Raw genomic sequence first — 16,257 nt, forward strand, 5'->3', positions numbered from 1 at the left:
TCCTTAGATCTTATAAAACATGCATAAGAGTCCACAGTTGTTACAGTATTTATAACCCAAATTTAAGTAAATCTTGTTTTTGACCCTGACATTTGATCTGGAATGTTATTCAGTGTCTAAATGAGGAACAAAAATAATTGACCAAGTTCACAATATTTATTCAGGGTAATTCCTTTTTTCAGTGAATATAAATATAATTATATATATTGGACCAAATACATATTATCTACAATTTATATTTACAATGTATAACAATCGAATGTTCCTTATCAAGAGACAAATTCATTAAAAGTGTCCATGTAAAGTATACATGTATTTCAATGCGAAGCTCAAAGATGCATGTACATCTAGTTTGTTTAAATTGAAGTTTATCAATATCTTCTTACAGTTGTATAATGTTTTACATGCATATTATTTGGTCTGCTTGTCTGTCGCTCAAATTGCATTTCAAATGTCAAAGTAGTTGTCAGAGAGATGGTCATAAAGTAACCGAACAGGAAGGGTTTGCGCATGCCCGACATGTAGGACGTTAATTTTTATCGGCAGCAAAAGTTGAGCCAAAAACCTGGAAATTTATTAATTTGTGTGTTGAAAAAAGTGTTGCTTGTATGTAATATGTTTTAAAGTGTGTTGGAGTGAGTTTTAAACGAAAAACAAACGAAATAGGCTCGGGAATTTGAAGGCACAAAAGTTGTGAACATATTTGTTTGTGAGCACCGGTGAGCGATATTCATACTGTGTCTTTAAACGTTTGACCGTTACAAGCATGGCTAGCCAGTTAAATCAATCAAAAAAGAGAGGGCTTGATGATATGGACACTCATACTAGCGATGGGGAGATTTCGGAAAAAACTGGAGACTTTCATATGAGAGATGTTATGCATGGTATAAATAATATTCAAAACACTCTGGCCAACCTGTTACTAAGGATAGATGGGCAAGGTCGCCATCTTGATGAAGTCACAAAGGATATCAGAGGAAAACATGGCATTCAGGAGAGATTAGAAAGTGTACAAGAACAAGCGAACGATACGATATATATAACCACTGAGCTGCATGAAAAACAGAAGAAGATGGAAAGAGAACTTAGCCGAATGAAGGATTACATAGTTCGACTGGAGTATTGTGTAAAGACTCAAAGTGAGCAAATTCTAGAGCTTAAAACTAGAGCAATGGAAGATAATATCATAGTGAGTGGAGTAGATGAAAAGGCGCCCGAGATTAAAAATCCAGAAAACCTTGCCAAGATCATTAGCAACGTGTTCACTGCAGAGATGGAGATACCAGCAGAGACTGTGGATAACCTACAGATCTATAAATTGTTCAGAATGGGTGAGTACGATAAACAACGAAAATATCCTAGGCCAATTTGTGTTCAATTTGCGAACAAATCACACAAAGATATCGTAATGAGGCACATTAAAATTCTTAAGGATAAGCAGTCACCAATAAGAGTGTCCCAACATCAACCGGAAGAAATCAGAGAAAAAAGGAAACACCTATATGATGTACAGAAACAATACGCGGACCGTAACATCGAGACCGTGTTGAAGGGTCAAAAACTCATTTTCACACAAAGCAAATCTGTGTATAGAGATAAAATTGGTAGCCGACCTATGGCCGATGAGATCATCAGTGGAGAAGAGGTAAAGATCGCGATCAGTACGGGGAAGACCACAGAAGATAATGGAAACCGGTTTGCTGCCCATTCAACGCCAGTAGATTCCTATAAACAGGTGAGGCGATCGCTTGTGGAAGTTATGCGTACAGAAAACACTGCCAGTGCAAGTCACAATATATATGCGTTCCGATTTTCCACTAGTGATGGAACAGCGCATGAGGGATCTGAAGATGACGGCGAGCACGGAGCCGGGAGAATGTTACTCAAAGCACTCGCTGATAATGATATAAATAACGCACTGGTGGTCGTCTCGCGGTGGTGTGGTAGTAAAATCGGACCCAGACGTTTCACACATATCAACGAGGTTGGGTTAAGTGCAGCAAGAAATATGCCAGTCCCCGTCTGACGCTAAAATCAAAATCATGAACATTCACAGGTTAAATATATATTAATAGTAACTCACAGTTAACTCACAGTTAACAGTTGTGTACATTTTTTTTTAACTTTCATGGCAAATTTGTAATGCCTAAAATATTTATTTCAGTAGTTTTTCATAGGGTTATATTCATGCTGCATGTATATATTTATTTAAGTTTGTGTTTGATAAAATCAAAATCATGAACAGTCACAGGTTAAATATATATTAATAGTAACTCACAGTTAACAGTTGTGTACATTTTTTTTTACTTTCATGGCAAATTTGTAATGCCTAAAATATTTATTTCAGTAGTTTTTCATAGGGTTATATTCATGCTGCATGTATATATTTATTTAAGTTTGTGTTTGATATTTTCCGGAATTTGCTAGTTTATACATCGCAATTTTGGATTATTTTTAAAGTCTTGATTTCCGGTGTAGAAATCGTGCAACATGGATCGTGTTTACTTGTAAGTTTCGATCAATTTTCTACCTTATCACTCAACACAGGGCGGATCTATGTGCATAATTTCAATTTTAATCTAGTGTATAGTATAAAAATATGGTATGGATAAATATTTGTTGTAATTACATTGCAGACATATTCCGTTAATAGATATAACAAACATGGTAATTACAACAAACTGGAAAAAAAAACCGAACAGGAAAGGAATTGAGTATATAGGTTTCCTCCCAACCGAAACTACTTTTCTATAATTTTAACAATTCTTTTTTTTAAGGTTAGCATAAAGTTAGGTTTTTGGTAAAGTTTGCATATTTTTGAAATGACAGTAGGCGTGTTTGAGCTCAACTACTTCTTTGTATTGTATATAGATTTGAACTTTTTTATCAACTCTTTTTTTTCTTGCTGTTGGGGAACAGTAAATTTTGCTAAGCATCCACTTTGGAATGGATGACAATCCACATGAAAACTTCCTAAAAATACTTACATTAAATTGCCAAGGATTAGGGGATATGAATAAAAGGAGGGATGTCTTCAAAATTTTAAAAGGAAAAAAATTAAATGTGTATTTTCTTCAAGATACACACTTTGTTGAAAAAGATGAAAGCATAATTAAAATATTATGGGGATATAAGGCTTTTTTTAGTTCGTACAAATCAAATTCACGAGGAGTAGCTATCCTCATTAATAATAATTGTGATATGACATTAGTTAACGAATATAAAGATGACAATGGCAATTATCTCATTCTAGATGTAACCATAGACAATCTTCCTTTTTTGTTAGTAAATATATATGGACCAAATTTAGATACACCAACCTTTTATACAAATCTTTTAAACATGATTCAAGATTACTACTCATCACAATATGTGATTATAGGTGGTGATTTTAATTTGATTTTAGATAAGGATCTGGATTCTATGAATTATAAAAACCTAAATAACCTGAAATCAAGAATGGAAGTCTTGAAGATGATGGAGACACTAAATTTAAAAGATATTTTCCGTGAAAATAGTCCAAATTTAAAAAGATTTACCTGGAGAAGAAAAAATCCAATAAAACAAGCAAGACTTGATTATTTCCTAATATCAGAATCATTACTCAATTTGGCCCCTTACGTAAAATTTGAAAATAGTTATCGTTCAGATCACTGTCCAGTTGTCATGGGTGTTAAAACAGATGAATTTCTTAAAGGGAGAGGGTTTTGGAAATTAAATAATTCTTTACTTGCTGATAAAGAATATGTAAATCTCATAAAAGAAAAAATTAAAAATATTAAATTACAATATGCCTGCCCTGTCTATAATTTTGATAATATTGACTCTATTGAAACTGATACAATTCAATTTACTATAAGTGATCAACTGTTTTTAGATACATTACTGATGGAAATAAGAGGAAAATCAATTTCTTTTTCAACTTATAAGAAAAAGAAAATAGCTGAACAAGAATTGCGATTAGAAAAAGAAATCTTAAAATTGGAACAGAACTTGACCCAAGAATCTACTGAAGAACTAGAAAATAAACATGAAGAATTAGAGAACATTAGAAAAATCAAATTTAAGGGTCAATGTATTAGGTCAAAAGTAAAATGGATAGAAGAAGGAGAAAAACCTTCAAAATATTTTACCAGTCTAGAGTCAAGAAACTATCAGAGTAAAGTTATACCTAAAATTGAAAAGGAGGATGGAACAATTATTTTTAACCAATTTGATATTTTGAATGAAGTTAAAATGTTCTATGAAAATCTTTATAAAAGTAGGGAGAATGTGGATTCTGGAAGTATTCATGACATATTAAAAATATATGATGTCCCAAAATTAAATAAAAAAGAATCAGAAAGTCTTGAAGGCCCATTGACCAATTCTGAAGTCCTTAATTATTTGAAAAATATGAAAAATGAGAAAAGTCCTGGACCAGATGGTTTTACTTGCGAATTTTTCAAATTCTTTTGGCAGGATATAGGTGCCTTTATTACAAGAGCAATAAACAACTCATATGAATTATCATACTTTACTGAATCAAATAAGTTAGGCATAATAACTTGCCTACCAAAACCAGGAAAACAAAAACAATTCTTAAAAAACTGGCGCCCAATCAGTTTGTTGAATGTGATTTATAAAATAGCCTCAGGCTGTATTGCTGAACGATTGAAAACCGTATTGAATAAAATAATAAATAAGGACCAAACTGGCTTTTTAAAGGGAAGATTCATAGGTGAAAATATTAGACTGGTTTATGATTTAATGCATTACACAGAACAAAAGCAGATTCCAGGCTTATTAATGTTAATTGATTTTGAAAAAGCTTTTGACACTATATCATGGAAGTTTATATACCAAACATTAGACTTTTTTAATTTTGGGAAGTCAATTAAAAATTGGATTCAAACTTTTTATAATGGAATCAAATCATGTGTAATACAGAATGGAATTTCTTCTGACTACCTGTTCCCTCAGAGGGGATGTAGACAGGGGGACCCAATTTCCCCATATCTTTTTCTAATTTGTGCTGAAGTTCTTGGGATTCTGATTCGAAATAATAAAGACATAAAAGGAATTATAATTGATGGGGAGGAATATAAACTTTCACAATATGCTGATGATACTTCAATTATATCTGATGGATCACCACAGTCTATGGATGGTATATTAAGAGAACTTGACTATTTTGCACTTATATCTGGTCTGAAAATTAATTTCACTAAAACTAAAATGGTTTGGATTGGCAGTAAAAAATTTTCCAAAGAAGTTTTTCATCACTCGAGATGGAAGTTAGATTGGAATAATTCTACTTTTGATCTTCTTGGTGTAAAATTTTCTATTAATTTAGATGAAATGGTTGATCTGAATTACCCCTCAAAATTAAATGAAATAAAGCAGTTGATAAAACAATGGCAGTTAAGAAAACTTACTCCAGTTGGTAGATTAGCAGTGATTAAATCCCTGATTATACCAAAAATGAACCATTTGATATTGACTATTCCGAACCCTTATAAGGAACTCCTAGATGAATTTGAGAAAGACCTGTACTACTTTTTATGGGGAAGTAAAATTCATAAGGTTAAGAAAAATGTTATGATTCAAGATTATAGAAATGGGGGGTTGAAAATGATTGAATATGTAGATTTTCTATGTGCATTAAAATCAACATGGATCCGAAGACTAATTAACTCAGATACAAAATGGCTAAAACTTCTTGAATCAGAATTAGGAATAAAAGTTGAATCTCTATGGGTAAGAGGTTTAGACTCTACTGTTAATATGTGTAATAAAATAAGTAACAAGTTTTGGAAAGAGGTTTTACTTAATTGGGTAAAGATCATTGACTCTGGTCAAAATAATATGCAAATTCTTCATGAACATATATGGTTTAATTCAAGAATTAAAATGAACAACTCATCCATATTTTTGAAAAGTTATTTCGATGCAGGCTTTGTTTTTGTAAGAGATCTGTTTGACTCTGAAGGAAAATTTGTAAGCCTTGAGTACCTCACAAATCTTAACGTAAAAACAAATTTTGTAGAATATGCAGGTTTAAAAGTAGCTGTTTTAAAAACATTGAAAAGTATTGATATTGAAAAAAGAGAAACTGGACCTTTTATCCCTAATTCACTTTATATTTTTTATAAAAGTACAAAAGGCTGTAAAGACATGTATAGTTTACTCATTAAGAAGAAAAAGGAAGCAATTAAGGCACTAGAAAAATGGGAAAATAATGGAATATTTTTTGGCGATATAGACTGGAATAAAATATTTGAACTTCCTTTTAAAGTAACAAAAGAAGCAAAATTTCAGTGGATGCAATTTCAAATTCTGCATAGGATTATTGCAACAAATAAATACCTTTACAATCTCAAACTAATTGATTCACCTGTATGTTCCTTTTGTAAACAAGATGTCGAAACGATTGAACACTTATTTTTTGAGTGTTTCTGCGTTAAAAAAATATGGTGTCACATTGAGGAATGGTTTATAAATAAGTTTCATTTTACCATTAATTTTGATAGAAAGGATATACTTTTTGGCAAATTCAACAACAAAAACATGTTTAGACTACACAATATATTAATACTTACTGTTAAGCAATTTATTTTTGCTAGTAGGTTTAAAAATGTGCCTAAACTAAGCATCTCAATGCTAGAAAAAAATATTGTGGATAGAATATTAGTCGAAAAAGTTATACTTTTAAGAAACTGTAAATTTTCAGAATATGAAAAATATTGGAAAATTATTTGTGATATGATATAATGTATTTATTTTTCTCAAGTTTATATACAAATGTACAAGTATGTTAAAATACTTAATACTGTTCCCCCCACCTCACTTTTTTGCACCCTTTCACCCCCTTTTTCCTTTCTTTAATTTTATCTCTGTATATAAAGCTTTCACAGTGAATATTCATTAAAATGTACAATATGTCATATACAATTTTAATGTGATTTTGAAATGCAACATATATTTACTACAAAGAAATTATATTTAATATGAAGTATCAGGCAGTAGAAATGAAAGTATGTATTGAATGTTAACTAATATATTGTATAGTCTGTATATGTGAAAGCACAAATAAAATCTATGAATTAAAAAAAAAAAAAAAAAAAAAAAAAAAAGTAACCGAACAGTTTCACAAATGTCATCAAAGCACAGAAAACAAATACATCACACACTGATCTCCTTAATAAAGAACACCTTCATTTCAGACTCTAGGGGGCTCTTGGACACTGATTTGAAAATCTTTCATTATTTATTCCAGCAGCAGATGAGATGAAGTGCAATTTGTACAGCTGCATATTTTGCAGGATTGTCCTGAAGAAAAAAAACACACACCATTACGTGCATGTAGATTGTAAATTTTGTCATATACATTATACATTAAAACTGTGTTTGATTGTGATTTTCTTTCTCATTTCAAGTACAGTTGTCTTAATTTCAGCTTTTTCTCTCCCAGAGTAATGCATTAATTTTAAAGAAATCAAGCAAAATCAAATCCTATACTCAACTTCATAGTCATAACTCATATCTTAATTAAACAATCATAATTTACATAATTTACTTGTAGATTATAATTCATTTCATCTCGTCGACTTGCTAACTAGTACGAGTACATGTTTGGATGTTTTTCTCTCTCTATTTTCTGCTTGTATTAATCTATTTAATATGTTGTTTGTTAATTTCTTTTCATTTTTTGCTCGAAATTTGAATATAAAAAAATGAAAATACATATAACATGACCTTGATGACCAGAACAATTATATATTAATTTAAGTTTTACTTTCAACATTTTAAAAAGAAGAAAATCACTTATTCATAAAATCTGCAGACACTTCATCTCAACTTAGATAATGATTTATATGTATTTTAATGATACATACATAAACAAAAAAAAAATCTATTCATACCTACTTCTAAATGTAAAATCCTTTATATTGTGATGACTGATGAGGGCAGGCAAAATTGGGTACCATTCTCTAGAATGAAGAAGAACAATAAATGATTAATTTATGTTACATGTTTTATGTTCAACTCACAATAGGTCATACATACAATGTACATGCAAGTGCTGAGTGAGCTTATTATACCCAGTCAGGTCCAGTACAATCAGTACATTTAGCTACCGTATATACTCGCCTATAAGTCAGATTTTTGGGAGTTAAACTTTGGTCCAAAACTGTATGTCCGACTTATAGGCGAGTTATAAAAGGAAAGGTATTTTAGAAGGCCAGTCCCTCTAATATAAGCTTCAAAAATACAACCGACTTACAGGCGGACCGACTTATAGGCGAGTATATACGGTACATAGCTAAAATTACCTACCGTGGCTTTATTTACCTACCTCAGGTAGCTTTATTTAGCAATTTCAAGGCAACTTTTCACAATTTTTTCTTTTTATTTTAAAAAGACAAAAAGTCGCAAGAAAATGTCTACTAATATTTATTCTAGGTATCATTTAAAAAGCAATCTAAAGCAGAGATAGTTTTAACATTGCTGCGTTTGATCACTTTTAAGGAAAATATGTATTCCCATTGTTTGAGTAACTGTACACTCCTTGTGCGCGATGAGGCTGGATAAGTATGATTACTTCACATTGTGCTCATGTTAACCAAAACTGGTTTTCTTTGTTATTACACTTAAGAATTAAGTTAAACTGTTAGGTCACAAATTAACTGTTGTATATAGCCCCAAAACCTACTTTGATTGCAATTGTGCAAACAAAGACACATCTCCAAGAGTGATTTTTTTCATGAATTGTTTTCAGATGAGTTCAAAGTTGAAAATTATCACTGCATCAAAGTGCAATTTTCTGCACTTTCTGGGAAAAATTCTTATTTAAGAAATAAGTTTGATTTAGTAGCTAAATAAAGCTACTTCAGGTAGGTAAATAAAGCTATGGAGGTAATTCAAGCTACATAGCTAAATCTAGTGATTGTACCAGACCTGACAGTAGCATAAGAAATGATCAAGATGATTCTGCATTTAATTATTTTAAATTGCAATCAGATAAGAAAAAATATTTTTTAACCACAGTAGGGAAATGATTATATAGCAATAACAAACTGAAAAAGGTGTAATACATCTGATCATGTGACAAAGTATTTAACCCCCCTACCCGTCCCCTTTCTACACAACCTCTTTTTACCGCATCCGATTTCTGTGTATATTACAATAGAATAAAATTTTAATAGTTCAAGTCATTAAAACATTGCTTAAAGGGAGAGATATGTATAAACATGCACACATTTGTGTAGTATACTTACATTGTCTTGCACCAAACAACTGCGATTATGATCTGTTATAGTCCGCCGCTGGCGGTTCAAGTGGAATTATCCAGACAAACAGAGCACATTTAACAGAGAAACATGTTATTGAACTGTAACACAAGTAGGAATCGAGTTAATCATCCAAACATGCTGAAGAAATACGATCTTTTGATGTCCGATCTCTTCTTTGTTTACGTGCGAAACTTCTTCCGGTGATCGTTCACGGTTAGATCGTACGCCATATTACTCGAAGGTAATTGAATAAATATGTGTTCAGGAAAAATATGTTTATTTTCTTTTGTGATTTTATAAATATTTCTTTTGTAAACGTTCTATGTCCTTTTGCGTTTCTGTAATTTATTTTGAAATAGGAATTAACATTTACTCCAGTCTGAAGGCTGTAGGATACAGGATAGGACAGGATAGGATAGGGTTGGATTAACTACTATATGTTTCTATCGTGAATCCCCAATCCTGAATCCTATCCAATCCCATCCCATGTCAACTTGCATGGATAGCAGCACTCTACCAATATCTGTGAAAATAAGCTATTTCCTACTACTTCCTGTTTGGCCGGAAGTGACATCATTCGACGCATTTTGATGATCTCGCAAGCTGCTACTTGTCATGTTGAATATTTTTGCTTCTTTGAAGTATTACAAGTTCTAAATACTTTTTGAGATATCAGGAAAAATATTTTGACCCCTTTAGATTCCTTATTCTAGGGGTCAGCCCTTTTTTTGCGAGATATCATTTAAAAGATCTTACAATTCTGCACAAATTTTGTTATATATGTTTTAACAAAATATTTCCTAGTAAAAAGATATCGTACAGAAAGTGTTCGAAATTTTCAAACTTTCGATACGACTTTTTTCAGGCCATAGCGAGCGTGGACGTGTGGCACTTCCAGTGAAAGTTAACTACGTATTACAGATCTACATATATTGCTCTGTCTTCACTAAAAGTTTCACGTTCCTGTGATTAGTGGTTTCTTAGAAAACCTGCGGACAAACTGACCCTCCAAAAATCACTAAATCGCAAAAATCTTCGGACCGGAAGTGACGTCATCAAAATAAAAAAATATGTATCAAGATGTTTTAATGTTCTATCAGACCTGAAGGTTTCATAAAAATCGAGCAAACCGTTTTCGAGAAATTGCGTGCACAAAATCGGTAAGAAAAAAAATAATAAGAAAAACAGTGGAAAAGAAACCGAAGAATAACAAGAATGTCTTCCGCTGAAGACGGAAGACCTTAACTAGAAACTCATTGCGAGCAATGAGAGGTCTTCCGTCCGATTCTGAAAATAGAAACGAAAATTCAAGCTGAAAAAGAGATTAAAGAAATTCAGACACTCTGGAGATTCAACCCTGGTCGTCAGCGTGAAAATCCAACGTGCTAACCATTAACCATTCACTTTTTACATCACTTCCGGTCACGACCGAAATCCATTTCAAATACTTTATCTAGAAAAAAATATTGATGGGAAAGTAAAATACTCAAATTATGTAGTTTTTCTCTTATAACCGGAAGTTGTCGTTTTTGTTTCCGGTGGGACCAACATCTTTCGAATCTGCGAAAAAGATGCATAAAGTGATGCATTTTTTAATTTAAAAAAAAGAAAAATTGAAATTTTCGATTTCTTTGATCACTTCCTGTGACGACCGGAAGTGACGGCTGACGCTCTGAACCCAAATGGTTTTGCCTTCATCTTAAGGTCTGTTGCTCATATAAGTTTGGTGTCTTAATCTCTCACCGTTTCCGACATCTTGCTCAGACAACTTCTCATTTTGAGGACAGGAAAACACGCGACCGGAAGTGAATTTTACAAAGATATTTGACGTTAGTCTAGATATTTGCAGTCTAAATAACATAATTAAAATTCATTTTAAATACTTTATCTACAAAGGATATTAATGGGAAAGAAAAATACTCAAATTATGTAGTTTTTCTCTTATAACCGGAAGTTGACGTATTTGTTTCCGGTGGGACAAACATATTTCGAAACTACAAAAGGAATGCAATAATGTGATATAAGTATTGACTTAGAAAAGCAAAGTTGAAATTTTACGATTTCTTTGATCACTTCCTGTGACGACCGGAAGTGCCGACGACGAACAAAAAGTAGCGACCCGGCTTGCACCTATCACGATCTATAATCCCTGAAAGTTTCACATTGATATCTTTTACCGTTCCTGAGATTATCCGCGGACAAAATGTCATTTTGAATTCAGAAAATGGTCTGTAACTTGGCACCGGAAGCGATTTTCCAAAAAATCTCTCAGATAAATCAAGTTCATGTTACTACACATCTTTTCTGAAAATTTCATGTAAATCCGTCCAATAGTCTTCGAGAAATCGCGTGCACAAAATTAGAAAGTCAAAAAAATAAGAATAATAATAATAATAAGAAACAGTAGAATCACTATAGGTCTTCCGTTGAAAACGGAAGACCTAATAAGAAACAATAGAATCACTATAAGGTCTTTCGTGAAGACGGAAGACCTTAATAATAATAAGAAACAGTAGAATCACTATAAGGTCTTCCGTGAAGACGGAAGACCTTAATAATAAACAGTAGAATCACTATAAGGTCTTCCGTCTGAAACGGAAGACCTTAATAAACAGTAGAATCACTATAAGGTCTTCCGTCTGAAACAGAAGACCTTAATAAGAAACAGTAGAATTTCTATAAGGTCTTCCGTAAAAACGGAAGACCTTAATAAAATTTTTCGATCTTTTTTCAATTTGTTTAACTGAAAAAGTGGTCGATATTTCGATGCTAGAGGGTCAATGCTGATTCAAGTAGGTCGATGCTGGCTATGCAAGTTCTATTCTTTGCTTTGCTCATGCTGATCCCTGCAATATTGTTTTTTAGATGCTGATACCAATGCTATCTGGATACTGAGGCTTATTTTGCTCGGCCTTACGCTGATTTATTTGACAAAATAGTTCCGTGCACCGTAATGCGTACGTAATTTGTGTTAAATGATTATTATAGTTACTTCTGAAGCAGAAAGCGGTAATTGTTCTGCCCAGTATTGTAATGTGTACTTTTTTTTATTAAACTCATATTTATTTATTAAACTGACTTCTGTGGGAAATACAGGTATATTGTAATGTGTAATAACTGCTTATACTGACGTCTGTATGAGGAAAATGGAACCGTTATCCCCTTTATTGTAATGTGTACCTTTTTATTATACTGATTTCTGTGGGAAATACGGGTAACCGTCCTGCCCATAATGTTAGTGTGTACTTATTGAATATACGGTCTTCTTTGGGAAATAAAAGTAACCGTCCAGCCCATTTTTGTAATGTATATTTATTGATTAAACTGATTTTTTTTTTTTTTTTTTTTTTTTTTTTTTGAAAATAGAGGTGACTGTCTGCCCATTATTTTAATGCTACTTTATGATTATTCTGACTTCTGTATGAAATATAGGTAACCGACCTCCCCTGCATTGTAATGTGTACTCACTGATTACATTAACTTCTGTATGAAATATAGATAACCGGCCTCCCCTGTATTGTAATGTGTACTCACTGATTATATTGACTCCTTCTGTAGGAAGAATAGGTAACCGTCCTACCCCTGTTGTACGTGACAAAGACTCTGCTCTCTACTTCCGGAAGGTACGTTCCTACCACAATACATATACATCATAAACATCAATACATATATACAGTATTGCTATCAATAAATAACCGACATTACTATCAAATACATATTTGAACATATGCAACCCTGAGGTTCACAAACTGTTGATTTATAATGTTCAGAAAAATTGTGAATTTCCTTAATATTTTGCTTTTCATCATAGATTGTTTTAATTTGTTTTGTTTTTTTATTTGTAAGTTGTTATATAATTTATTCCAATATCCATTTAATAGTTGTAAATTTAGTTGTTCAAAAATTCCTTAAATAACAACTTCGCATAATTTCATTTCTGATCGTGTGCTGATTTCTTAAAGAAAAGTCTATGTTTTTGGAAAGAAAAATAATTGGGACTAAACTCAAATGCTTAAGTTACTATGATTTTGACAAAATACTAAAACAAAATATATTTGAAACCAACAAATAGAAATTTACAGGTGCATATGTGTTGCAAAGAAATTGCACTAAAAGAGTCAGTTGCTTATAATTTGATGAAGTATTAGCTTTTCTGAGAAGGATTTTTTTTAGTTCAGCATATTTGTATTCAAAATTTTAAACCCATTATATGGTTCAGCCCAGGCTGGAAGATTTCATCATTTACATTCCTTTAAACTTAAAACCCTATTGAAGCACCAGATATGTTCCGGGGATTATGAATTTTAAAAACTAGAATCTACGCTAAATGTTTTTTTAACAAATAATTTTTAAGACTTTTCAATACATATATTCTATTTTGATTTTTCTTAATTCTCCTACTTTGGAAAGAGACCAATTCCACGTATGAATTTTACTAACAGAATTTTTTATTTTTTTGATAAATGTAAAATAGACTAAATTTTAATTAAAACGAAGAAAAAGTATAAAATAAAATTAAGATGCAAACACAGGGTTGAATAGGTCAAGGTAAAGACTTTGTACTTATGTCCTAATCCATTTTTTATTGTTTTTTACATAATAAATTGTGTTCAAATCAAATCAGCAGATTTGCCCTTAATTCAGCTAATGAAAAAGTCATTAATAAACATAAATGCTGTGAAGTGGTTTGTTAAATAGTATTTAGCTGAATATAGGTTTTAACGTTCACATTGAAACACAAGGTGTGTCATATAAGTGTAAGAACTGTACTGAAGTGTGTACGATAGTAATTATTTCCGGTAACTTCCGCTCTCATGAGTCGGAAGTTTTTAGGTAAACATTCATTGATTACACACTATGGTCAATGTATTTCTATGTTTATTGTGAGTTCTTTGGTACAAACATTAATTTAAACTTGGAATTTGTTTTTTATTAATATTTCTATTTCATTTTATTATAGGAAAAATGCATATTTTTCTTAAATATATTACATTATTACTAGTTTTTTATTAAAGGAACCCTTCATATATTAACTTAATATAAACAACGATATCTCCATCTTTTATTCACAAATTTGTATTCTATGTAAATAATTAAATTCAAGCATGTCACGTTTTTGCACGCGTAGATAATCTGAAGAAAAATATAAAAATATATATAATTTTACTGTTGTGAGGGAGAAAGATTTTTTTTCATGAACATACCAATGAATGTTTATAATGTTGTCAACTGAATATCGGGCTGATATTGGTGTTTCTAGCTGATTTTGGGTGTGATATAGAAAAGTGTGTTATATATATATAAATACGACCAATGTAATATTACATTCATATTTCTTGTTTTTGATAAAACATGCTTAGATAAAGACTTACCATATAATATTAAAAGCAAACTCAATGTTCCGTGAAAAAGTGACTCCATCGTGTCGTACATGGCTATAAATTGATCATGTATGAACAAAAGCTAGTCATGGTGAATCGTAGCGACCCGGATATAAGAACGGACGCTGTTAGATCTACCTACTAAACCATCGTCCCTATATTGGTCATCAGCGATTTACACACAAGGGGGAGGTGACGTCACAGTAGATCAGCATCTGTCCTGTAACAGTGACGTAGATGTAGTGTCTGTTTTCCGAGATAAAGGCAGTGACAACACTGTTGTACCAAAGGAACCATTTGTTTTACTTAAGATTATAATGTCATTTTGTAACGGACGTCACGTACCTACCTTCAATATTTCTTTGGACGCGTTCGGTGAGTAGCAGAATTTGGACAGCAATAGGCGGGTAATTGTAAGTGATCTCGTTAGGTTTGTAAACTGTTTATTTGTCTTAGACAAAACCTAACATTTATTTGGTTTGTTACTGACTGTACACAAAACTATTACGGGTTGTTAAAGTCTACGGAAGGCGAGGCGAATTTGAACAACGTGTAATAATTCTGGTTTTTATTTTAACTATGATATGGATTTGAATTTTGGGTATAGTTACGCGTAGAAATATACAAGGAGAAACATGTGTTATTGTGACGTCACAATGACGCAACGGAAATATTTTAGAAAAATAAAGATATATAACAGCAAACAAAATCGAAAATTGAGTGTATTATGTTGATTTTAAAGATTTAAAATGTAAACATAAGGAATGTTTTCCAGTTTGTGAATGTTTCATCAAGTGTTAGTCACACAGACTTGCGCGTATGTATATTTTTCATGAAAATGTCTTCCTGGTAAGTTTTTTGCTATTTACATACTTAAAATACTCACAAAACTAAAAGAAAGTCTTCAGTGAAACAATAATTAAGGCAGTGACGTCACCGTAGTACATGTATCTGTCCTCAAAAATATACTGATAAAGGCAGTGACGTCACTGTAGTTACTGTCCTCAGAGATGTACTTAGAAAGATGGTGACGTCACAGTAGTCACTGTCCTCAGTGATACACCGATATCACTAGAATTTCTGTTCTTAACGATACACCAACAAAGACAGTAGTCACCTATCTATCGTCTCTACAATCTCTGTCTCAGTGGAACACCAACAGATGCAGTATCGTCAGCCGTCACTACAGACCTCTGTCCTCAGTAAAACATACCATCACTACAGACCTCTGTCCTCAGTAAAACATACCATCACTACAGACCTCTGTCCTCAGTATAACATACCACCACTACAGACCTCTGTCCTCAGTATAACATACCATCACTACAGACCTCTGTCCTCAGTATAACATACCATCAGTACAAACCTCTGTCCTCAGTATAACATACCATCACTACAGCCCTCTTTCCTCAGTATAACATACCATCACTACAGACATCTGTCCTCAGTAAAACATTTTTTACGTACCGGTATATTACTTGTGTCGTGCTAGTCTCCTTAAATGTTCATATGTTTAAAACGAACATTTACTGGTGTGAAGTTAAACTTAAAAAGCATTACCTTACTTGTGTAAAGCAGACAGGGAGCAGATTTCTTATTCA

The 16,257-nt window shown here is 32.2% G+C and overlaps 2 protein-coding genes across 2 annotated transcripts in view; one reads left to right on the plus strand and one right to left on the minus strand.

Moving 5' to 3' along the window:
- Positions 1 to 14,711, minus strand: part of LOC133195437 (uncharacterized) — a 37,769-nt gene extending 23,058 nt beyond the window's left edge. The window contains exons 1-2 of the mRNA XM_061331279.1: positions 14,648 to 14,711; positions 12,810 to 12,906 (exon numbers count right to left, since the gene is read on the minus strand). Coding sequence (XP_061187263.1) covers positions 12,810 to 12,906; positions 14,648 to 14,708 — 158 coding nt within the window. The 5' untranslated portion in view covers positions 14,709 to 14,711. The remainder of the gene's footprint in view (positions 1 to 12,809; positions 12,907 to 14,647) is intronic.
- The window catches only part of LOC133195432 (uncharacterized), a 466,395-nt gene that overhangs the window by 22,994 nt on the left and 427,144 nt on the right, over positions 1 to 16,257 (plus strand). The window lies entirely within an intron of this gene.

Source organism: Saccostrea echinata, unplaced genomic scaffold (assembly GCF_033153115.1).
Source record: "Saccostrea echinata isolate AGI-Se365-2 ecotype Australia unplaced genomic scaffold, CSIRO_AGI_Sech_v1 ptg000029l, whole genome shotgun sequence".
NCBI classification, from domain to species: domain Eukaryota; kingdom Metazoa; phylum Mollusca; class Bivalvia; order Ostreida; family Ostreidae; genus Saccostrea; species Saccostrea echinata.